General features: G+C 43.7%; 1 protein-coding gene across 1 annotated transcript; it reads right to left on the bottom strand.

Annotated features, from left to right (window-relative positions):
• Positions 1-21,379: 21,379 nt before the first annotated feature.
• LOC144892073 (uncharacterized) lies at positions 21,380-23,736 on the bottom strand. Its single transcript, XM_078777239.1, has 2 exons — positions 23,569-23,736; positions 21,380-23,443 (listed from the first exon to the last, which is right to left on the bottom strand). The coding sequence occupies exons 1-2, from the start codon at positions 23,698-23,700 to the stop codon at positions 21,857-21,859; spliced, it is 1,719 nt and encodes a 572-aa protein (XP_078633365.1). The 5' UTR covers positions 23,701-23,736; the 3' UTR covers positions 21,380-21,856.
• Between the last annotated feature and the right edge of the window lie 639 nt (positions 23,737-24,375).

Here is a 24,375-nt window from a genome sequence, read left to right as displayed (position 1 = left end):
GAGGTGTGCAGGTGGGTAGACCGGCTAGGAGAGCTACACGTCGCAGCACAGAAATTGTGCGAGGGCACCGAGAGATGAATCGGGGGAGTGAGACCCCAAATTGAAAAGCACCACAGTTTGGCCAATGGGAATTGGTTTTTAGAACCCATAGTGTAAGAGGGCCAATGGTTTGGCAGGGAAAGACCCCGGGTAATGTAAAGTTGTTAAAGTCATTTAGGAAATAGTTAGGATTGATGAACCTGTCGCACCATACGCAGCCACTTACCTGAGGTGATGATGATGACTCCACACCTGTGTTTCTTTGTTCTGTGTGCAGGAAATGAGAATTGCTGTGTGGATTGGTGAGACGCATCACGACGTGGATGAGACATTGGGGTGATTCCATCTCTCCCTCCCTAGGAGGGACTGATGATGAATTGGTGATGGCAAATTATGATGTTGAGTTGGAGATGGCAAATTTTGATGAGAGTTGAAAATGGCAAATTTGATTGGTTAGGAGGGAGAGAAGACGAATTTGGTTTATGGGAGGAACGGGGAAGACAGTAGGGACGTTTGTTGATTAGTAAAGTAGATGTTTATGGGTAGTGTTGTGTTTTGTGGATACAGTAAGGGGTAAGGGAGGGGCCATGTAGGTTACCTGGTGGGGGGGGGGGCGTACGGTAGGAACGTACCTGTCTCACCTGGTTCCCATGTGCCCCCAGTGTGCATTACCTTATGTTGCGTGCACTTTTGCGCCCTTACCACCTTACTCACTTGTTTGCTTCTTTTGTCTCCCACCTCCGAGGATCTGGCTTTGGGGCAGAGAGAGAGAGGAGAGAGAGGTGCTGGCTCCGCAGTTGTGGGCCTGTACTTTCGCTGCTTGCTGCCTGGATCGATACACCATATGGACCGCAATGTTTGTGGCCGCCCACCATGGACCGCAGTTCTTTTGCGGGCAAGCACCACCCATGGATGAACCTATGGGTCAACGTGGCACCTATGCCATACAGGTGAACCACTAATAGTTGGCCACCAGACGGCCACAATCTAGAAATGGACGCGGTTGGCGCCTTTCTTTATTTTTGAAGGAAGCCAGAACACCAAGTGCACCACACGAAGGCAAGACCAGCGGCAGAACATCGGCCGGCTGCGACACCACCGGTGACTATAAACACTTTATTGGTGCACCGGATGGTGCTGACTGTGTGATGGGGTGGTGCTTTTGGTGCTTGGATGGGGTGCTCTGCACATTATTAAAGGCCGTAAGGCCACAGAGCACTCGGGGGTTGGTGTATCGATGCTGGCATGCGTGCTCTCTCTATGCATAACATCTGCATGTGTTCCTCCAAAAACAGTTCCTGGATCATAGTGTAAATATCAGCGTAGTCTTATGTAAATAATGCTCCCTACCGGCTGTATGTTTAGTTTGAGAATTCTTTCCGCGATTCGGTTATCCTGTGGGTGTGTTTCTGTGAGGAGAAGGGTGCAACGTCGCAGGGGGACATATTTACTCATTTGTGAATATCTGTAAAACTGTCGCACTCAGGGTAGAGTTAATAGTAGAGGGAACTACATCTGAGTGCCACACTAAAATAGGTAAAAATTTATCGGGTCGGGACGCCCCGAGGGTAGAGAAGGGTGCAATGTTGCGGATATGGGATTTGGCCTCCATATCCGCTTGTAAATATTCCCCTATTTCCCCAAGACTCCCCAACTATCCCCAATCCCCCATTCCCTAGTCCCATTGCCTGTAAATAACACTCTGTAGAACCGACCTTCCCCTTTTTCCCCCATTAAATGTCGTGCCCAGGTCCACCGCATCTCACGTAGACAACTTTCGGACATCTTGCTAGTTATTCTTAGTCTATGTCAGTTAAGGACTCGTTTCCATTACTTCTGACTCTTCGTTGCACCAGAATGTGATTGTATGGCACCAGTAGTGAGTTTAGGACCTCCCCATACCTCCTCCCATCTTCCCCATGAAACAACAACAACAACAACTACCACAACAGCGCGCGGGGAGTGTGCGTCCTCACTCCGGCTCGGTTAGCCGCCATTACCCATGTGCGCCGACGGGGTTACCACGAAGGGGCTGCCTGTCGGCCCCTCGTCAAGGGCGGAGCCCGGTAACCCCCCGCACCCAATAAGAAGCAACGGGCCGATTCCATCTAGGGCGGAGCTAACGAGCCGAGGGCGTGTCACTCCCCGCCAGATATACGCAGCGACTTACCGGACGTGACGTCAGATGCGCCCCCAGCTTGGAGAAAGAACGTCACCTTCTAGCGCTGAGAGAGACCTCCCGCATCTCTGGACCGGACCGGGTCGATTCTGCCCCTGAGCCAAGGTGCACCTTGAGCCATCGACTACCTGCCCTCCCTTGCCATCAATCCCGGTGTGAGTCAGTCTTGTCCCGTTTATCTGTCGTCTGTCGGGGCTACTATAAGACCGTATTTAAGTGCCTACCTTCCTATGCTGTCTCTCTCGTCCTTGTAATCTAACGTTCCGAAATATTATAACCTCCTCCGGAGGTCTTGAGAACTGTACCCCTGGTGTCGTGTCATTTTAACCCAGCCGTTGTGTCCTTTCCTCAATTGATTTAGCGTAGCGTGACTCGGCCAACGTTCGAGTATAATCGGGTAAACTGTGCAGACGCGGTCATACCAAACCGCTCGGTAAACCAACATCCACAACCGCGTCTGTAATTAAAAGGCCATCAAACATTATATATTAAACACTTGTTAGTAGTTTTTGAAGAGGACTACACCACAGACTCAAACATTATATATTAAACACTTGTTAGTAGTTTTTGCAGAGGAATACATCAAAGACTCAAACATAATATATTAAACACTTGTTAGTAGTTTTTGAAGAGGACTCCACCACAGACTCAAACATTATATATCAAACACTTGTTAGTAGTTTTTGAAGAGGACTCCACCACATTCTCAAACATTATATATTAAACACTTGTTAGTAGTTTTTGAAGAGGACTACACCACAGACTCAAACATTATATATTAAACACTTGTTAGTAGTTTTTGAAGAGGACTACACCACAGACTCAAACATTATATCTTAAACACTTGTTAGTAGTTTTTGAAGAGGACTACATCACAGACTCAAACATAATATATCAAACACTTGTTAGTAGTTTTTGAAGAGGACTACATCACAGACTCAAACATTATATATTAAACACTTGTTAGTAGTTTTTGAAGAGGACTACACCACAGACTCAAACATTATATATTAAACACTTGTTAGTAGTTTTTGAAGAGGACTAAATCACAGACTCAAACATTATATATCAAACACTTACTTGTTCGTAGTTTTTGAAGAGGACTCCACCACATTCTCAAACATTATATATTAAACACTTGTTAGTAGTTTTTGAAGAGGACTACACCACAGACTCAAACATTATATTGTAGCGGTTACCCCTGGATGCACACAATCGCCTTGCACCGGCCAGAACACGGCCAGACGCGCCTCTCCCGGGCATGCCCGCACTCACTGTTCCCGGGCACGCCCGAACCTCCCGGGCACGCCCGGTCTCGCCTTTTCAGGGCCCGTCCAGAGCGCCCGGGCACGCCCAGCCTCGACTTGCCAGGCCGCAGCCAAACACGCCCGGGCAGGTCCAGACTCGCCTTTCCAGGGCTCGCCCAGAGCGTCCGGGCATGCCCGCTATCGCCTTTCCAGGGCGCAGCCAAACACGCCCGGGCAGGTCCAGACTCGCCTTTCCAAGGCTCGCCCTTGACACCCGGGCATGCCCAGTATAGCTTTTGCCGGGCAAACTTCCCGACATAAATGTGTATATATATTGCTGCCCGATAAACGGGCTGGTGAGAATACCTGAGCTGTTTTGTTTCAATAAAGCAACTCGGACGAATTCCGTCTTTGGTCGCGTCAATTCTTTCGACTCACGTTGGAGCGCAGTTCCTTCAATATATTAAACACTTGTTAGTAGTTTTTGAAGAGGACTACATCACAGACTCAAACATAATATATCAAACACTTGTTAGTAGTTTTTGAAGACACTGTATTATAAAAGGAGCCGTGTCTGTCTGTCTGTTTGTTTGTCTTGTTTTCGCCGGCGAAGCCGGTGTTGTGAATAAACGCGTACGTATTATGTTGAAAACCAGATTATGCTGGATCCATTGGCTTGAGAATTCCGAAGCTGTGACGCACCAAATCGCTCAATGGAGGCCGCCATCTTGCGGATGCGGAAGTATGCATAACAAATTGAAAAAAGTTCAATAGGAGTTTGTTTCACCCGTCTTTGTTTGATTCACAATCCTATGCACCTCTATTTTGTAATTAAAAACTTTAAGACCAACCTCGTTATCTTCAACGAAAATCGTCACCAAACACAGGAACCAATGAGATTCGAGCATTTGAAAAAATATTTTTTTAAAGCTTATTACGCGTTTCGGAGGGTGAAAACGGCGTCAAATATTCTAAAATTGACGAAGAATTATTTTTTAGAAATCTCGCGGCCGTAGGGGGTAGTTTTCACGGCCGGAAATATCCGACGTTGAGACGGAATTCACCGAATTAATCAAGAAGTAAATTTTTTCAATTTTAATCTCATCCAGAATGTAAATGGTACCTACTACACCTACTACACCTACTACACCTACTACACCTATGGTACCTACTGCACCTACGGTACCTACTACACCTACCTACTACCAACTACCTAACCTACTGATGCCATAGTGATAGGTAAAATAGTGGCAAGAGGCTTTGGCTTCGCCGGCTCATTGCGGCTTTGCAGTCGGGTACGAGTAGCCGGCAAAGCCGGTGTTGTGAATGAACGCGTACGTATTATGTTGAAAAGCCAGATTTTTCTGGATCCCTTGAGAATTTCGAAGCTTTGACGCACCAAATCGCTCAATGGAGGCCGCCATCTTGCGGATGCGGAAATATGCATAAAAAATCGCGAAAAAGTTCAATAGGAGTTTGTTTCACCCGTCTTTTTTTGATCCACGATCTTTTGTTGAAAAGCCAGATTTTGCTGGATCCTTTGAGAATTTCGAAGCTTTGACGCACCAAATCGCTCCATGGAGGCCGCCATCTTGCGGATGCGGAAGTATGCATGAACAATTGCGAAAAAGTTCAATAGGAGTTTGTTTCACCCGTCTTTTTTTGATTTACAATCTTTTGTTGAAAAGCCAGATTTTGCTGGATCCTTTGAGAATTTCGAAGCTTTGACGCACCAAATCGCTCCATGGAGGCCGCCATCTTGCCGATGCGGAAGTATGCATAAAAATTGCAAAAAAGTTCAATAGGAGTTTGTTTCACCCGTCTTTTTTTGATTCACAATCTTATGTTGAAAAGCCAGATTTTTCTGGATCCCTTGAGAATTTCGAAGCTTTGACGCACCAAATCGCTCAATGGAGGCCGCCATCCTGCGGATGCGGAAATATGCATAACAAATTGAAAAAAGTTCAAGAGCAGTTTGTTTCACCCGTCTTTTTTTGATTCACAATCTTATGTTGAAAATCCAGATTTTGCTGAATCCTTTGAGAATTTCGAAGCTTTGACGCACCAAATCGCTCCATGGAGGCCGCCATCTTGCGGATGCGGAAGTATGCATAAAAATTGCGAAAAAGTTCAATAGGAGTTTGTTTCACCCGTCTTTTTTTGATTCACGATCTTATGTTGAAAAGCCAGATTTTGCTGGATCCTTTGAGAATTTCGAAGCTTTGACGCACCAAAACATGGAGGTCGCCATTTTGTGGATGCGGAAGTATGCATAAAAAATTGCGAAATTGTTCAATAAACGCCCGCGGAACTACGTAACTTCCGGTTAGTGCACCCTTCGCGACAAGAGTCGCGACTCTGAGGCATTTTCGAAATTTTTCGCTTCTTTAGTGGTAGACCTAAAAAGCCGAATTAGGCTTCAATCCCATGCTCCCATGCTCAGTAGGTTTGTCTGATTTATGATGTTGTCCTGCACCTACCGGTATCAATCTCATGCTCCCATGCTCAGTAGGTTTGTCTGATTTATGATGTTGTCCTGCACCTACCGGTATAAGCGGTTTACATAAAGAAAGAAAGCTCGGTTTGATTAACGACAGTCACACATTGCCGTTGAAACGGCGCTATCGTTTGATCTGTCGGCACTGATCTTACTGCAAGCTAACTTCTTCTGATGGAGGAAGCCGCAGTGCCCAGAGAGAACCAGCCCTGACAGCGACTGAAGTTAGAAGACTACACACATACTGTGAAAACGTATGTTAAGCCCAGTTAAAATTTCTTTAAATAGGCCCGCAGCTAGCACATCGTATAGTTACTTCCTTAAGCTTCTTGTGACATTTATTGTATGTAGGTATTGGGGAGGACTGTCTGCTCTTCTCTTTTACCAAGTCTTACCAGGTAGGGCAAAGGGGGACATTAAGCTCCAGGGGGCATTAGGCTCCACTACATTGTAAATGCATTATATTTACCTTCAAGATTTACAATGTAGTGGAGCCTCATGCCACCTGGAGCTTAATGCCCCCCTTTGCCCTACTAGTATCCCTAACTTAAGGTTCATCTGTGAAAAAATTTAAAAGAAGCTAATTTCAACTGATTTGGGTAGGTATGGGTATGGACAGCTACCAAAAAAAAGTAAGGAGGGATAGGGGTTGGGGAAACCTTTTTATTAGAGGTCAAAGGTCATTGACCTCTGCCTAAATCATATAAAATTGTATTTCAGCAACAAAATATGGTATATAGATGATCTTGGTGTCAAAATGCACAGGATTACGAAAGAAGATGACATAGAATAATGACTGACCCATGGAACCAATTACTGACCTCCGAAAATGAGGTCAAAGGTCAAAAATAGACGTCTTATCACCAAAATATCATATCAAATATCATATTGGTAACAGTAACAGAATTATACCAAGATACAAACTAAATATGAAATGGATTCTTCACCACCAAAATACGAGGTTAATGGTCAAAATAAGCAGGGGGGGGGGGGTAAAGTTCATTAGTGCCAGTTTGCGCGGCAAATGGATGACCCGGCCGAAGCGCCCTCTGGCGACCGGCGGCATCCGGGGTGCAGGGATGCCAGGTGGGATGCCCCCGGCTGTACCCGGGATGGGGAGCGGCGTGCCTGCGGTGCTGGGCGGTGCCGGGGGTCCGCCCGCAGGGGGGCGGCCCCGACGCGGGGGCCGAGCCACCGGCGGTGGGTGGTCCACGTCGAGGTGGGCCGGCTTGAGGCGGTCTATGGAGACCCGGTCAGGAGTGCCGCCGATGTCCAGGGTGAAATGTTTCACCCCGGTCTCCAGCACGCGGAAAGGCCCGTCGTACGGGGGCCGCAGTGGTGTCCGGTGGGCGTCGTGCCGGACGAAGACGTACTCCGCAGTGCGAAGCTCTGGGGCGACGTGTGTAGGAGGGTGCCCCTGGTGTGCCGTCGGCACCGGGGTGAACCTCCGGGTGGTCTCCTGCAGTGCAGAACGCTCCTGCGCCGCGGACCAAGGTGCTGTGGGGTCGTGGAGGAACTCGCCCGGCACCCGCAGCGGTTGTCCAAAGACCAACTCCGCCGCGGATGCGCGCAGGTCCTCCTTGGGCGCCGTCCGGAGGCCCAGCAGGACCCAGGGGAGCCTGTCGACCCAGCCACCATCGCGGAAGGTGGCCCGGAGCGCAGCCTTCAACGAGCGGTGGAATCGCTCGCACAGGCCGTTAGCCTGGGGGTGGTAGGCCGTGGTTCGGTGCAGCTGGACCCCGAGCCCCCGCGCGAGCGCGGCCCAGAGCTCCGAAGTGAACTGGGGGCCGCGGTCGGACGATATGTCCGAGGGGGCGCCGAACCGGGCGACCCAGGTGGCAATGAACGCCTGCGCGACGTCTGCCGCCGTCGTCGCCGCCAAAGGCACGGCCTCCGGCCACCGGGTGGTGCAGTCCACCATGGTGAGGACATGGGTGAAACCCCGCGAGGGGGGCAGAGGTCCGACCAGGTCCACGTGACGACGTTCCGGCGTGACGTTCGTGGTCGAACCGACGTTCCGGCACCGTAAACGGGGCCAAGGGGGCCTGGGTGTGTCGGTGCACCTTTGCGCGCTGGCACGCTAGGCACGTCCTGGTCCAGCCGCGGACGGCCTTCCGGAGGCCATGCCAGACAAACTTGTCGGCGACCAACCGCTGGGAGGCCCTCGTGCCCGGGTGAGACAGGCCGTGGATGGCATCAAAAACCTGGCACTGCCAGCCTGCGGGCACGATGGGGCGAGGCCGCCCGAGGGAGACGTCACAAACGAGGGCCGCGCCCGCGCCGTCGAAGGGCACCTCGGTGACGTGGAGGCCCATGACGGCGGTCCGCAGGGCCTGGACCCCGGGGTCGGCGGCCTGGTCCGCTGCCATCCAGGCATAGTCAATGCCAAGGTGGACTGCGTGGGCGACGGCCCGGGAAAGGCAATCGGCCACTGGGTTGTCCTTTCCCGCGACGTGCCGGATGTCCGTCGTGTACTCGGACACGGCCGCGAGGTGACGCTGTTGCCGGGCCGACCACGGCTCGGCGACCTTGCCCATCGCGAAAACCAGCGGCTTGTGGTCGACGAAGGCCATGAACGCACGGCCCTCGAGCAGATGGCAGAAGTGCCTGACCGCCAGGTGAAGCCCCAGCAACTCGCGGTCGAAGGTGCTGTAACGGCGTTCAGGCGGGCGAAGCTGCCAGCTGAAGAACGCCAGCGGTTGCCAAGCTCCATGCACCCATTGCTCATACACCGCGCCCACTGCGTAGTCCGAGGCGTCGGAGGTGAGGGCGATCAGTGCATCGAGCGCCGGTGCGCGAGCATGGTGGCGTTGGCCAAGGCGAGCTTCGCGCCCGAGAACGCCGTGTCCATCTGCTCGGTCCAGGTAACGTCACCTTTGCCCGGCTTCCCTCGAAGGGCCTCGTGTAATGGGCGCAGGAGCTGGGCGATGCGGGGCAGGAACCGATGGTAAAAGTTTACCATGCCCAGGAACTCCTGGAACCCCTTGATCGTGCGGGGGCGCGGAAACCCCTTCACCGCCTCCACCTTGGCCTGAAGGGGGACGGCCCCGTGCCTGGTGACGCGGTGCCCCAAAAAGTCGATTTCAGCGACACCGAACCGGCACTTGGCGGGGTTCACGATCAGGCCATGCTGGCCCAGACGTTCGAAGAGCGTGCGGAGATGGTGAAGGTGCTCTTCGCGGGACGCGCTGGCGACGAGGATGTCGTCCAGGTAGACGTACAAAAAATCCAAGCCGCGCAAGACCCTGTCCATGAATGGCGTGATGACAGCCGTCTTCGGGATGTCCTCCAGCCTGACAGGGGCCTGATGGTAGCCGCGTACGAGGTCCACCTTTGAAAAGAAGGACATATTCGCCAAGCGGGCGGAAAAGTCCTGAATGTGGGGGACGGGGTAGCGGTCGGGGGTGGTGGCGTCGTTGAGGCGCCGGTAGTCCCCGCATGGTCACCATCCCCCGCCGGGCTTGGGCACGATGTGGAGCGGGGATGCCCACGCGCTCTCGGAGCGCCGCACAATGCCGAGCCGCTCCAGCGTAGCTTTAGCTATGGCGAGCTTCGTCGGCTCGAGGCGGCGTGACCGGGCATAGACCGGTGGCCCGGTGGTGGGGATGTGGTGTTCCACCCCGTGCTTGATGGTCCCCGCCGAGAAGGTCGGCCGCGTGAGGGCCGGAAAACCCGCGAGGAGGCGGGCGAATTCGTCCGCTGCCGGAAGCGTACAGATGAACCTGGCCGGAATGGAACCACTCAGCAAGCCGCTCGGCGAGCCGCTCGATGAGCCGCTCTGTGAGCTGCTCAATGAGCCGGGCAGCGCACACGCGAGCGAGCTGAACGTCTCAGCTTGGACAAGCCTTCTGCGCTTTACATCGACCAGTAATCCATTAGCACATAAGAAGTCCGCGCCGAGCAGTGCCATGGGCACGTCGGCCGTAACGAACGACCAATGGAAAACCTGCCCTCCGAACCGCAGGGAGAGACAGCGTTTTCCATACATGCGTATAGACGTACCATTGGCCGCAAGCAGCGTGGGACCTCGGCCCGCCGTGTGCTTGTCGGACGTACCGGCAGGAACAACACTCACCTGCGCTCCCGTATCGCGCAGGTAATGGCGCCCGGACAAGGTGTCCGTTATGTACAGAAGGCTGTTGGAATTGCCGACGCTCACCGTTGCCACCGAGCGCCGGCTCGCCCGTTTCCCGACCTGCCGAATGAGCACGGCGGGCGACACTGCCGAGCCTCGTGGCCGAACTTGGTGTGGAAGAAACACCAGGTGGGCAGCTGCGGCGTCGGAGGCCGCGGTTTTCTTCGCGGCGGCGGCGGCGGTGGTGGTCGGGGCGTGGCGGCGGACACGAGGTGCGGTGCATCGGGGAAAGCCTCGGGAGCCTCGGGAGCGGCAACCGCACCAAGACTCGCCTGCGTGTCCAAAGCCGCGTAGTATTTGTCGGCCTCGGCAGTGAGCGCACGGGGTTCCGTTAACACGGAACCAGCCAAAGCGAGGCGGACTCGTGCTGGCAGCTGGCGTCGAAACAACGCCCGGAATAGAGCGTCCGGGGTTTTGTCGCCCATGAGCGCCAGCATATGGTCCATACGGACTGACGGTCACGTGTCCCCGATCTCGGGGAGGTCCAAGAGGCGATCGGCCCGTGCGTCCACAGTAAGGCCAAACGTGGCGAGGAGGAGACGCTTGACCGCCTCGTACTTGCCGTCGGCAGGTGGATCCCTTAGGACCGATACGACGTGGGTGGCCGTGCCGGGCCTGAGGGCGGCGACCACGTGGCAGTACATGGTCTCGTCCACCGTCATGCCTCGAAGTCGGAACTGGGCTTCCGCCTGCAGGAACTAAACTTCGGCTTGTGACTCCCAGAATTCGGGGAGCTTGATGGAGACCGCGTTGGTAGCCATTGTTGCGACGGTTTCGGGTAGTCAGCGACGGCTGACTCGAATGTCGGAGGTCACTAATGAAGCATGCGGTGCTACGCGCGCGACTTGCTACCAAGGAGGAAGCGGACAACGCGGTAAGTTTAATGTTCTTTATTCAAAGAGGTCACTGTAGCACTGGCCCGCTCTGGGCTGCGTGCCCGGTGTATATCCTGAGGCCACGCCTACCCCTTGGGCGTGGCCGCCGCCCACTTGGTGCGCGGAATGATGTCACCACGCCAGTGGGCTTTCGTGTCCGCCACAATATAATAATATGAATGATTGAATGCAGTGTATAATAAATGATGATGTGTAATATAATAATGTGAATGATTGAATGTTGTGTATAATAAATGATGATGTGTAATGTTAAAATATGAATGATTGAATGTTGTGTATAATAAATGATGATGTGTAATATAATAATATGAATGATTGAATGCAGTGTATAATAAATGATGATGTGTAATATAATAATGTGAATGATTGAATGTTGTGTATAATAAATGATGATGTGTAATGTTAAAATATGAATGATTGAATGTTGTGTATAATAAATGATGATGTGTAATATAATAATGTGAATGATTGAATGTTGTGTATAATAAATGATGATGTGTAATGTTAAAATATGAATGATTGAATGCAGTGTATAATAAATGATGATGTGTAATATAATAATGTGAATGATTGAATGTTGTGTATAATAAATGATGATGTGTAATGTTAAAATATGAATGATTGAATGTTACGTATAATAAATGATGATGTGTAATGTTATAATATGAATGAATGAATGTTGTGTATCATAAATGATGATGTGTAATGTTAAAATATGAATGATTGGATGTTGTGTGCAATGAATGATGTGTAATGTTATAATGTGAATGAATGAGTGTGGTGGTGTACAAGGAACCTGCGTGCTGTTTGCGTTGCTGCTTTGCTGCCGCGATGGAGAAGCTTGTCCGTCAAGATGTTCCTGCAGTGGTACAACTGTTAACCTTTGCTTTGGTTTCATAAGAGTTTCTAAACGAAAGAAAATAAATTGTTAATATTTAATACACAATGATATTTACATTGGGGCCTATATTTGAAGAGGACTACATCACAGACTCAAACATTATATATTAAACACTTGTTAGTAGTTTTTGAAGAGGACTACACCACAGACTCAAACATTATATATCAAACACTTGTTAGTAGTTTTTGAAGAGGACTCCACCACAAACCCAAACATTATATATTAAACACTTGTTAGTAGTTTTTGAAGAGGACTACACCACAGACTCAAACATTATATATTAAACACTTGTTTAGTAGTTTTTGAAGAGGACTCCACCACATTCTCAAACATTATATATTAAACACTTGTTAGTAGTTTTTGAAGAGGACTACACCACAAACCCAAACATTATATATTAAACACTTGTTTAGTAGTTTTTGAAGAGGACTACACCACAGACTCAAACATTATATATTAAACACTTGTTTAGTAGTTTTTGAAGAGGACTACACCACAGACTCAAACATTATATATTAAACACTTGTTTAGTAGTTTTTGAAGAGGACTACACCACAGACTCAAACATTATATATTAAACACTTGTTAGTAGTTTTTGAAGAGGACTCCACCACAAACCCAAACATTATATATTAAACACTTGTTTAGTAGTTTTTGAAGAGGACTACACCACAGACTCAAACATTATATATTAAACACTTGTTTAGTAGTTTTTGAAGAGGACTACACCACAGACTCAAACATTATATATTAAACACTTGTTTAGTAGTTTTTGAAGAGGACTCCACCACAGACCCAAACATTATATATTAAACACTTGTTAGTAGTTTTTGAAGAGGACTACATCACAGACTCAAACATTATATATTAAACACTTGTTTAGTAGTTTTTGAAGAGGACTACATCAAAGACTCAAACATTATATATTAAACACTTGTTTAGTAGTTTTTGAAGAGGACTCCACCACAGACCCAAACATTATATATTAAACACTTGTTTAGTAGTTTTTGAAGAGGACTACATCAAAGACTCAAACATTATATATTAAACACTTGTTAGTAGTTTTTGAAGAGGACTACACCACAGACTCAAACATTATATATTAAACACTTGTTAGTAGTTTTTGAAGAGGACTACACCACAGACTCAAACATTATATATTAAACACTTGTTTAGTAGTTTTTGAAGAGGACTACATCACAGACTCAAACATTATATATCAAACACTTGTTAGTAGTTTTTGAAGAGGACTACATCAAAGACTCAAACATTATATATTAAACACTTGTTTAGTAGTTTTTGAAGAGGACTCCACCACAGACCCAAACATTATATATTAAACACTTGTTTAGTAGTTTTTGAAGAGGACTACATCAAAGACTCAAACATTATATATTAAACACTTGTTTAGTAGTTTTTGAAGAGGACTCCACCACAGACCCAAACATTATATATTAAACACTTGTTTAGTAGTTTTTGAAGAGGACTACATCAAAGACTCAAACATTATATATTAAACACTTGTTAGTAGTTTTTGAAGAGGACTACATCACAGACTCAAACATAATATATTAAACACTTGTTAGTAGTTTTTGAAGAGGACTACACCACAGACTCAAACATTATATATTAAACACTTGTTAGTAGTTTTTGAAGAGGACTACACCACAGACTCAAACATTATATATTAAACACTTGTTAGTAGTTTTTGAAGAGGACTACACCACAGACTCAAACATTATATATCAAACACTTGTTAGTAGTTTTTGAAGAGGACTCCACCACAGACCCAAACATTATATATTAAACACTTGTTAGTAGTTTTTGAAGAGGACTACATCACAGACTCAAACATAATATATCAAACACTTGTATAGTAGTTTTTGAAGAGGACTCCACCACAGACCCAAACATTATATATTAAACACTTGTTTAGTAGTTTTTGAAGAGGACTACACCACAGACTCAAACATAATATATTAAACACTTGTTAGTAGTTTTTGAAGAGGACTACACCACAGACTCAAACATTATATATTAAACACTTGTTAGTCGTTTTTGAAGAGGACTAAATCACAGACTCAAACATGATATATTAAACACTTGTTTAGTAGTTTTTGAAGAGGACTCCACCACAGACCCAAACATTATATATTAAACACTTGTTAGTAGTTTTTGAAGAGGACTACACCACAGACTCAAACATTATATATTAAACACTTGTTTAGAAGTTTTTGAAGAGGACTACACCACAGACTCAAACATTATATATTAAACACTTGTTAGTAGTTTTTGAAGAGGACTACATCACAGACTCAAACATAATATATTAAACACTTGTTAGTAGTTTTTGAAGAGGACTACACCACAGACTCAAACATTATATATTAAACACTTGTTAGTAGTTTTTGAAGAGGACTACACCACAGACTCAAACATTATATATTAAACACTTGTTTAGTAGTTTTTGAAGAGGACTACACCACAGACTCAAACATTATATATTAAACACTTGTTAGTAGTTTTTGAAGAGGACTACACCACATTCTCAAACATTATATATTAAACACTTGTTAGTAGTTTTTGAAGAGGACTACATCACAGACTCAAACATAATATATTAAACACTTGTTAGTAGTTTTTGAAGAGGACTACACCACATTCTCAAACATTATATATTAAACACTTGTTAGTAGTTTTTGAAGAGGACTACATCACAGACTCAAACATAATATATTAAACACTTGTTAGTAGTTTTTGAAGAGGACTACATCACAGACTCAAATATTATATATTAAACACTTGTTAGTAGTTTTTGAAGAGGACTCCACCACAGACTCAAACATTATATATTAAACACTTGTTAGTAGTTTTTGAAGAGGACTCCACCACATTCTCAAACATTATATATTAAACACTTGTTAGTAGTTTTTGAAGAGGACGACACCACAGACTCAAACATGATATATTAAACACTTGTTAGTAGTTTTTGAAGAGAACAAACCCAACAGACTCAAACATTATATATTAAACACTTGTTAGTAGTTTTTGAAGAAGAGGACGACACCACAGACTCAAACATGATATATTAAACACTTGTTAGTAGTTTTTGAAGAGGACTACATCACAGACTCAAACATAATATATCAAACACTTGTTAGTAGTTTTTGAAGAGGACTACACCACAGACTCAAACATTATATATTAAACACTTGTTAGTAGTTTTTGAAGAGGACTCCACCACATTCTCAAACATTATATATTAAACACTTGTTAGTAGTTTTTGAAGAGGACTACACCACAGACTCAAACATTATATATTAAACACTTGTTAGTAGTTTTTGAAGAGGACTCCACCACATTCTCAAACATTATATATTAAACACTTGTTAGTAGTTTTTGAAGAGGACTACACCACAGACTCAAACATTATATATTAAACACTTGTTAGTAGTTTTTGAAGAGGACTCCACCACATTCTCAAACATTATATATTAAACACTTGTTAGTAGTTTTTGAAGAGGACTACACCACATTCTCAAACATTATATATTAAACACTTGTTAGTAGTTTTTGAAGAGGACTACATCACAGACTCAAATATTATATATTAAACACTTGTTAGTAGTTTTTGAAGAGGACTACACCACAGACTCAAACATTATATATTAAACACTTGTTAGTAGTTTTTGAAGAGGACTCCACCACATTCTCAAACATTATATATTAAACACTTGTTAGTAGTTTTTGAAGAGGACTACACCACAGACTCAAACATTATATATTAAACACTTGTTAGTAGTTTTTGAAGAGGACTACACCACAGACTCAAACATTATATATTAAACACTTGTTAGTAGTTTTTGAAGAGGACTACATCACAGACTCAAACATTATATATTAAACACTTGTTAGTAGTTTTTGAAGAGGACTACACCACAGACTCAAACATTATATATTAAACACTTGTTAGTAGTTTTTGAAGAGGACTCCACCACATTCTCAAACATTATATATTAAACACTTGTTAGTAGTTTTTGAAGAGGACTACACCACAGACTCAAACATTATATATTAAACACTTGTTAGTAGTTTTTGAAGAGGACTCCACCACATTCTCAAACATTATATATTAAACACTTGTTAGTAGTTTTTGAAGAGGACTACACCACATTCTCAAACATTATATATTAAACACTTGTTAGTAGTTTTTGAAGAGGACTACATCACAGACTCAAATATTATATATTAAACACTTGTTAGTAGTTTTTGAAGAGGACTCCACCACAGACTCAAACATTATATATTAAACACTTGTTAGTAGTTTTTGAAGAGGACTCCACCACAGACTCAAACATTATATATTAAACACTTGTTTAGTAGTTTTTGAAGAGGACTCCACCACATTCTCAAACATTATATATTAAACACTTGTTTAGTAGTTTTTGAAGATGACTACACCACAGACTCAAACATTATATATTAAACACTTGTTAGTAGTTTTTGAAGAGGACTACACCACAGACTCAAACATTATATATTAAACACTTGTTAGTAGTTTTTGAAGAGGACTACACCACAGACTCAAACATTATATATTAAACACTTGTTAGTAGTTTTTGAAGAGGACTACATCACAGACTCAAACATTATATATTAAACACTTGTTTAGTAGTTTTTGAAGAGGACTACACCACAGACTCAAACATTATATATTAAACACTTGTTAGTAGTTTTTGAAGAGGACTACATCACAGACTCAAACATTATATATTAAACACTTGTTTAGTAGTTTTTGAAGAGGACTACACCACAGACTCAAACATTATATATTTAACACTTGTTTAGTAGTTTTTGAAGAGGACTACACCACAGACTCAAACATTATATATCAAACACTTGTTAGTAGTTTTTGAAGAGGACTACACCACAGACTCAAACATTATATATTAAACACTTGTTAGTAGTTTTTGAAGAGGACTACACCACAGACTCAAACATTATATATTAAACACTTGTTAGTAGTTTTTGAAGAGGACTACACCACAGACTCAAACATTATATATTAAACACTTGTTAGTAGTTTTTGAAGAGGACTACACCACAGACTCAAATATTATATATTAAACACTTGTTAGTAGTTTTTGAAGAGGACTACACCACAGACTCAAACATTATATATTAAACACTTGTTTAGTAGTTTTTGAAGAGGACTACACCACAGACTCAAACATTATATATTAAACACTTGTTTAGTAGTTTTTGAAGAGGACTACACCACAGACTCAAACATTATATATTAAACACTTGTTAGTAGTTTTTGAAGAGGACTACACCACAGACTCAAACATTATATATTAAACACTTGTTTAGTAGTTTTTGAAGAGGACTCCACCACAGACTCAAACATTATATATTAAACACTTGTTAGTAGTTTTTGAAGAGGACTACACCACAGACTCAAATATTATATATTAAACACTTGTTAGTAGTTTTTGAAGAGGACTACACCACAGACTCAAACATTATATATTAAACACTTGTTCGTAGTTTTTGAAGAGGACTACACCACAGACTCAAATATTATATATTAAACACTTGTTAGTAGTTTTTGAAGAGGACTACACCACAGACTCAAACATTATATATTAAACACTTGTTCGTAGTTTTTGAAGAGGACTACACCACAGACTCAAACATAATATATCAAACACTTGTTAGTAGTTTTTGAAGAGGACTACATCACAGACTCAAACATAATATATCAAACACTTGTTAGTAGTTTTTGAAGAGGCCTACATCACAGACTCAAACATTATATATTAAACACTTGTTTGTAGTTTTTGAAGAGGACTACACCACAGACTCAAACATAATATATCAAACACTTGTTAGTAGTTTTTGAAGAGGACTACACCACAGACTCAAACATTATATATCAAACACTTACTTGTTCGTAGATTTTGAAGAGGACTACATCACAGACTCAAACATTATATATTAAACACTTGTTAGTAGTTTTTGAAGAGGACTACACCACAGACTCAAACATTATATATTAAACACTTGTTAGTAGTTTTTGAAGAGGACTACACCACAGACTCAAACATTATATATTAAACACTTGTTAGTAGTTTTTGAAGAGGACTACATCACAGACTCAAACATAATATATCAAACACTTGTTAGTAGTTTTTGAAGACACTATTATAAAAGGAGCCGTGTCTGTCTGTCTGTTTGTTTGTCTTGTTATAGCCGGCGAAGCCGGTGTTGTGAATAAACGTGTACGTATTATGTTGAAAACCAGATTATGCTGGATCCATTGGCTTGAGAATTCCGAAGCTGTGACGCACCAAATCGCTCAATGGAGGCCGCCATCTTGCGGATGCGGAAGTATGCATAACAAATTGAAAAAAGTTCAATAGGAGTTTGTTTCACCCGTCTTTGTTTGATTCACAATCCTATGCACCTCTATTTTGTAATTAAAAACTTTAAGACCAACCTCGTTATCTTCAACGAAAATCGTCACCAAACACAGGAACCAATGAGATTCGAGCATTTGAAAAACAAAAAAATTTTAAGCTTATTACGCGTTTCGGAGGGTGAAAACGGCGTCAAATATTCTAAAATTGACGAAGAATTATTTTTCAGAAATCTCGCGGCCGTAGGGGGTAGTTTTCACGGCCGGAAATATCCGACGTTGAGACGGAATTCACCGAATTAATCAAGAAGTAAATTTTTTCAATTTTAATCTCATCCAGAATGTAAATGGTACCTACTACACCTACTACACCTACTACACCTACTACACCTACTACACCTACTACACCTATGGTACCTACTGCACCTACGGTACCTACTACACCTACCTACTACCAACTACCTAACCTACTGATGCCATAGTGATAGGTAAAATAGTGGCAAGAGGCTTTGGCTTCGCCGGCTCATTGCGGCTTTGCAGTCGGGTACTAGTAGCCGGCGAAGCCGGTGTTGTGAATGAACGCGTACGTATTATGTTGAAAAGCCAGATTTTTCTGGATCCCTTGAGAATTTCGAAGCTTTGACGCACCAAATCGCTCAATGGAGGCCGCCATCTTGCGGATGCGGAAATATGCATAAAAAATCGCGAAAAAGTTAAATAGGAGTTTGTTTCACCCATCTTTTTTTGATTCACAATCTTATGTTGAAAAACCAGATTTTGCCTGATCTTTTGAGAATTTCGAAGCTTTGACGCACCAAATCGCTCCATGGAGGCCGCCATCTTGCGGATGCGGAAGTATGCATGAACAATTGCGAAAAAGTTCAACAGGAGTTTGTTTCACCCGTCTTTTTTTGATTCACAATCTTTTGTTGAAAAGCCAGATTTTGCTGGATCCTTTGAGAATTTCGAAGCTTTGACACACCAAATCGCTCCATGGAGGCCGCCATCTTGCGGATGCGGAAGTATGCATAAAAAATCGCGAAAAAGTTCAATAGGAGTTTGTTTCACCCGTCTTTTTTTGATTCACAATCTTATGTTGAAAAACCAGATTTTGCCTGATCCTTTGAGAATTTCGAAGCTTTGATGCACCAAATCGCTCCATGGAGGCCGCCATCTTGCGGATGCGGAAGTATGCATAAAAAATCGCGAAAAAGTTCAATAGGAGTTTGTTTCACCCGTCTTTTTTTGATTCACAATCTTATGTTGAAAAACCAGATTTTGCCTGATCCTTTGAGAATTTCGAAGCTTTGACGCACCAAATCGCTCCATGGAGGCCGCCATCTTGCGGATGCGGAAGTATGCATAAAAAATCGCGAAAAAGTTCAATAGGAGTTTGTTTCACCCATCTTTTTTTGATTCACAATCTTATGTTGAAAAACCAGATTTTGCTGGATCCTTTGAGAATTTCGAAGCTTTGACGCACCAAATCGCTCCATGGAGGCCGCCATCTTGCGGATGCGGAAGTATGCATGAACAATTGCGAAAAAGTTCAATAGGAGTTTGTTTCACCCGTCTTTTTTTGATTTACAATCTTTTGTTGAAAAGCCAGATTTTGCTGGATCCTTTGAGAATTTCGAAGCTTTGACGCACCAAATCGCTCCATGGAGGCCGCCATCTTGCGGATGCGGAAGTATGCATAAAAATTGCAAAAAAGTTCAATAGGAGTTTGTTTCACCCGTCTTTTTTTGATTCACAATCTTATGTTGAAAAGCCAGATTTTTCTGGATCCCTTGAGAATTTCGAAGCTTTGACGCACCAAATCGCTCAATGGAGGCCGCCATCCTGCGGATGCGGAAATATGCATAACAAATTGAAAAAAGTTCAAGAGGAGTTTGTTTTACCCTTCTTTTTTTGATTCACAATCTTATGTTGAAAATCCAGATTTTGCTGAATCCTTTGAGAATTTCGAAGCTTTGACGCACCAAATCGCTCCATGGAGGCCGCCATCTTGCGGATGCGGAAGTATGCATAAAAATTGCGAAAAAGTTCAATAGGAGTTTGTTTCACCCGTCTTTTTTTGATTCACGATCTTATGTTGAAAAGCCAGATTTTGCTGGATCCTTTGAGAATTTCGAAGCTTTGACGCACCAAATCGCTCCATGGAGGTCGCCATTTTGCGGATGCGGAAGTATGCATAAAAAATTGCGAAATTGTTCAATAAACGCCCGCGGAACTACGTAACTTCCGGTTAGTGCACCCTTCGCGACAAGAGTCGCGACTCTGAGGCATTTTCGAAATTTTTCGCTTCTTTAGTGGTAGACCTAAAAAGCCGAATTAGGCTTCAATCCCATGCTCCCATGCTCAGTAGGTTTGTCTGATTTATGATGTTGTCCTGCACCTACCGGTATCAATCTCATGCTCCCATGCTCAGTAGGTTTGTCTGATTTATGATGTTGTCCTGCACCTACCGGTATAAGCGGTTTACATAAAGAAAGAAAGCTCGGTTTGATTAACGACAGTCACACATTGCCGTTGAAACGGCGCTATCGTTTGATCTGTCGGCACTGATCTTACTGCAAGCTAACTTCTTCTGATGGAGGAAGCCGCAGTGCCCAGAGAGAACCAGCCCTGACAGCGACTGAAGTTAGAAGACTACACACATACTGTGAAAACGTATGTTAAGCCCAGTTAAAATTTCTTGAAATAGGCCCGCAGCTAGCACATCGTATAGTTACTTCCTTAAGCTTCTTGTGACATTTATTGTATGTAGGTATTGGGGAGGACTGTCTGCTCTTCTCTTTTACCAAGTCTTACCAGGTAGGGCAAAGGGGGACATTAAGCTCCAGGGGGCATTAGGCTCCACTACATTGTAAATGCATTATATTTACCTTCAAGATTTACAATGTAGTGGAGCCTCATGCCACCTGGAGCTTAATGCCCCCCTTTGCCCTACTAGTATCCCTAACTTAAGGTTCATCTGTGAAAAAATTTAAAAGAAGCTAATTTCAACTGATTTGGGTAGGTATGGGTATGGACAACTACCAAAAAAAAGTAAGGAGGGATAGGGGTTGGGGAAACCTTTTTATTAGAGGTCAAAGGTCATTGACCTCTGCCTAAATCATATAAAATTGTATTTCAGCAACAAAATATGGTATATAGATGATCTTGGTGTCAAAATGCACAGGATTACGAAAGAAGATGACATAGAATAATGACTGACCCATGGAACCAATTACTGACCTCCGAAAATGAGGTCAAAGGTCAAAAATAGACGTCTTATCACCAAAATATCATATCAAATATCATATTGGTAACAGTAACAGAATTATACCAAGATACAAACTAAATATGAAATGGATTCTTCACCACCAAAATACGAGGTTAATGGTCAAAATAAGCAGGGGGGGGGGGGGGTAAAGTTCATTAGTGTCAAATAGTTTGTGTATTTAAAGTATATGTGAATTTATAATCAACAATTTGCAGAATACTACTCACAACTTAGAACTTACAGTATCTATCGGCAACAACAAATTAATAATACTCAGTCTGTTTCCTCTTCATCGCTACCAATTTCTTCTTCTGCATCTATGCTATCTGTTCCATTGTCGCAATGCCCACAGCACACTCCACATGCAGATACACACGACATGCGAGCTTTCATGCAGCTGCATCTCATTGTTTGACATTGCCTCTCCCCTTCCTTGCAGTTGCAACAAATTACTTTCAGAAGGTTGTCTGGCGCGATACCAACAGATAGCATTTTTGGTCTGAGTTTTCTGTTGGAATCTAACTCCCATCCTCTTCCTTTGGGATCAAGAATAGAGGTGTCAAGATGCTTCCATACCACAACTTGAAGATGGACACGAAGGGAATGTTGAGCTGTTGCATCTTCCGTTGGTGGTAGGCGGTCAGGATCGATTTTGCCCTTGGCTGCTTGCTTCTTGAACTTCATGTAGCGAGACTTTTCTAGGGGAGTATCCCCACAGCCATATGTGATCTGCATGGCTTTTAATCCAGCTGTTCGAATTATGGAGTCGGTTGAAGTGGGACTTGTGAATGCAGTAATGACACTGGCAGGAAATCTGCATTTGTAGAGAGCACATTTGGTATGTCCATGAATGCATGAAACAGTGTCGTTTCCAGACCAGCCATACTTGAAGAGGAACTCTTCTTTGTCTCCGATGTGTATGCTAGAGATGTCGTAAAGACCACCAAAATCTGCTTGTAAATAGAAATTAGTACAGTGGATAGGCCTATGATAGCAGAGCAATATCAAAATATCAGTGTCCTGGGCGACAACAACAACTGGGGATTTAACACATGCGACCAAGTCCATTGCAGACCTAACAATCAGCGTGTCACCATCATCTTTTGCTTGGCGTACAGTGATATTGTGGCTTGCCATCTCTGCAGATATCATCATGATTAAGGCTCCTTTGTTCTTCTCATTTGCCAGGAAAACCTCTCTGTCACATGATATAGTCAATTCCGGTGTGACCCTCATGTCCGGAGAAACCTTCTTCCCAGCCATCCGCCGCATATGTTCATGGTCTTTCGTTGATGATTCCTCCCCGTAGCCATCAAACACTACAGTAGCATCCTTGAATTTGTTGTCAACATATCTGACATATGTATCAACTATAGTCTTGATGGTTGTACCGCTGGACCACTTTACCTGATGAAGTAGCCACCCTCCATCAACAACATGCATCTTGCTGTTTATGTCCACGTCAAGTATTGTAGCTGTTTCCTTGAGCATCTTGCCAAATTCATGCTTTTTGGGTTTTCTCATCATGCGATCCATTGTGAAGAGAGATGTTGGGACCGGGGTCAGCTCAAATTTGAACATGTGTTCGATCCCTTCATCTCTCTCTGCCATGAAAATCAGTCTATTGAAAAGAAGGGTCTTTTCGATGTAGATCCTCTTGTCGCCTACCTTTACTTTCTTCTGAAGTTCAGCCAGATTTTTGCATTTCTTTGCTGTCTTCATGCTCTTAACCGGTGACTCATTATCAAGATCCTTTTGCATTTCATGGCCTATCCTCACTGCATCATCACAGTTGACAATTGACTTGTCGGTAGTTATTACTCCACTAGACAGCGAAGTAATGGTGTTGGGGTCTTTTACCTGAAATGAAAAATGAAATATTATTTTACATAGCTAAGATGATAAGTAAATGTTCCACAAATAGTAACTGAAATGTGGAATGATTTCTGTGCTACTATCAGTAAATGAAACAGATCTATACTAACCTCTATGAAGGGGTTATGAGTTGAAAACCATGCAGAAATCAACTTGACGTGCTGGCTGTCTTTCTCTAGACGCTTTGCCCCAAGGTCTGTGTGGGTCCTCTTACTCCGCTTTCCACCAATCATTTCTTCCATCAGGTCCCCCAGAAGCTTGAGATGTGAAAACGTACCAGCCCATACTTTCACAGAGCTCTCGTTGTGCATTCTTCCTCTTGTTAAGCCTCCATTTGACTTGGCTTTCCGCATGAGTGTCTCTTCGATTGTCTGGTCAGAAAATTGTCCAGAAAATTGCTCATCGCCGTAGCGTGTTGTGTGATTCCCCTTGTAGCATTTATTATGATAGACAGCCTCTTCCGCTACAAGATCTGCCGTTCCTGCCAAGCGTCCTTTCACAGCCATTCCAAGACTATCTTTTCTTTTACTTGCGATTCTCAGAAGTGATTTCTTTAGCGTCATAGTTGATGCTCGATGTATGGTCTGCTGTCTATCAGGATGTCTTTCATCAAAATGGATGTCCTCATTGCATATGAAACATCTTTCACTGTACGGAAATCGAGTAGAACCCTGGCCTGAAAACATTACATGAAAACATGGACAAAGTTAGTTGCCATCCCATGTAAATCACCATACTAACTTCAAACATTCAAAATTCAAACAAAATAACATAAAACAGGTATGGGCTTGGAATCTTAATGAAATTTACATGAATCAAGTAAAGAATTACTTTATCTTACCATCAACTTTGTCATCATTTACTGCTTGAGACACCTTTTGTCGCTTTGGTCTTGGCGCATGCTCTTGCTCCTCAAC

Source organism: Myxine glutinosa, chromosome 5 (assembly GCF_964187855.1).
Source record: "Myxine glutinosa chromosome 5, kmMyxGlut1.1, whole genome shotgun sequence".
NCBI lineage: Eukaryota > Metazoa > Chordata > Myxini > Myxiniformes > Myxinidae > Myxine > Myxine glutinosa.
The sequence above is the reverse complement of the archived record's forward strand: the minus strand, read 5'-3'. Positions and strand labels throughout refer to the sequence as shown.

Coding starts and splice junctions, on each gene's coding strand:
- LOC144892073 (XM_078777239.1), bottom strand. CDS start 23,700: ATGGAAGAAATGATTGGTGGAAAGCGGAGTAAGAGGACCCACACAGAC. Junction 23,444..23,568: donor CTCATAACCCCTTCATAGAG/GTTAGTATAGAT, acceptor TTTTCATTTCAG/GTAAAAGACCCCAACACCAT.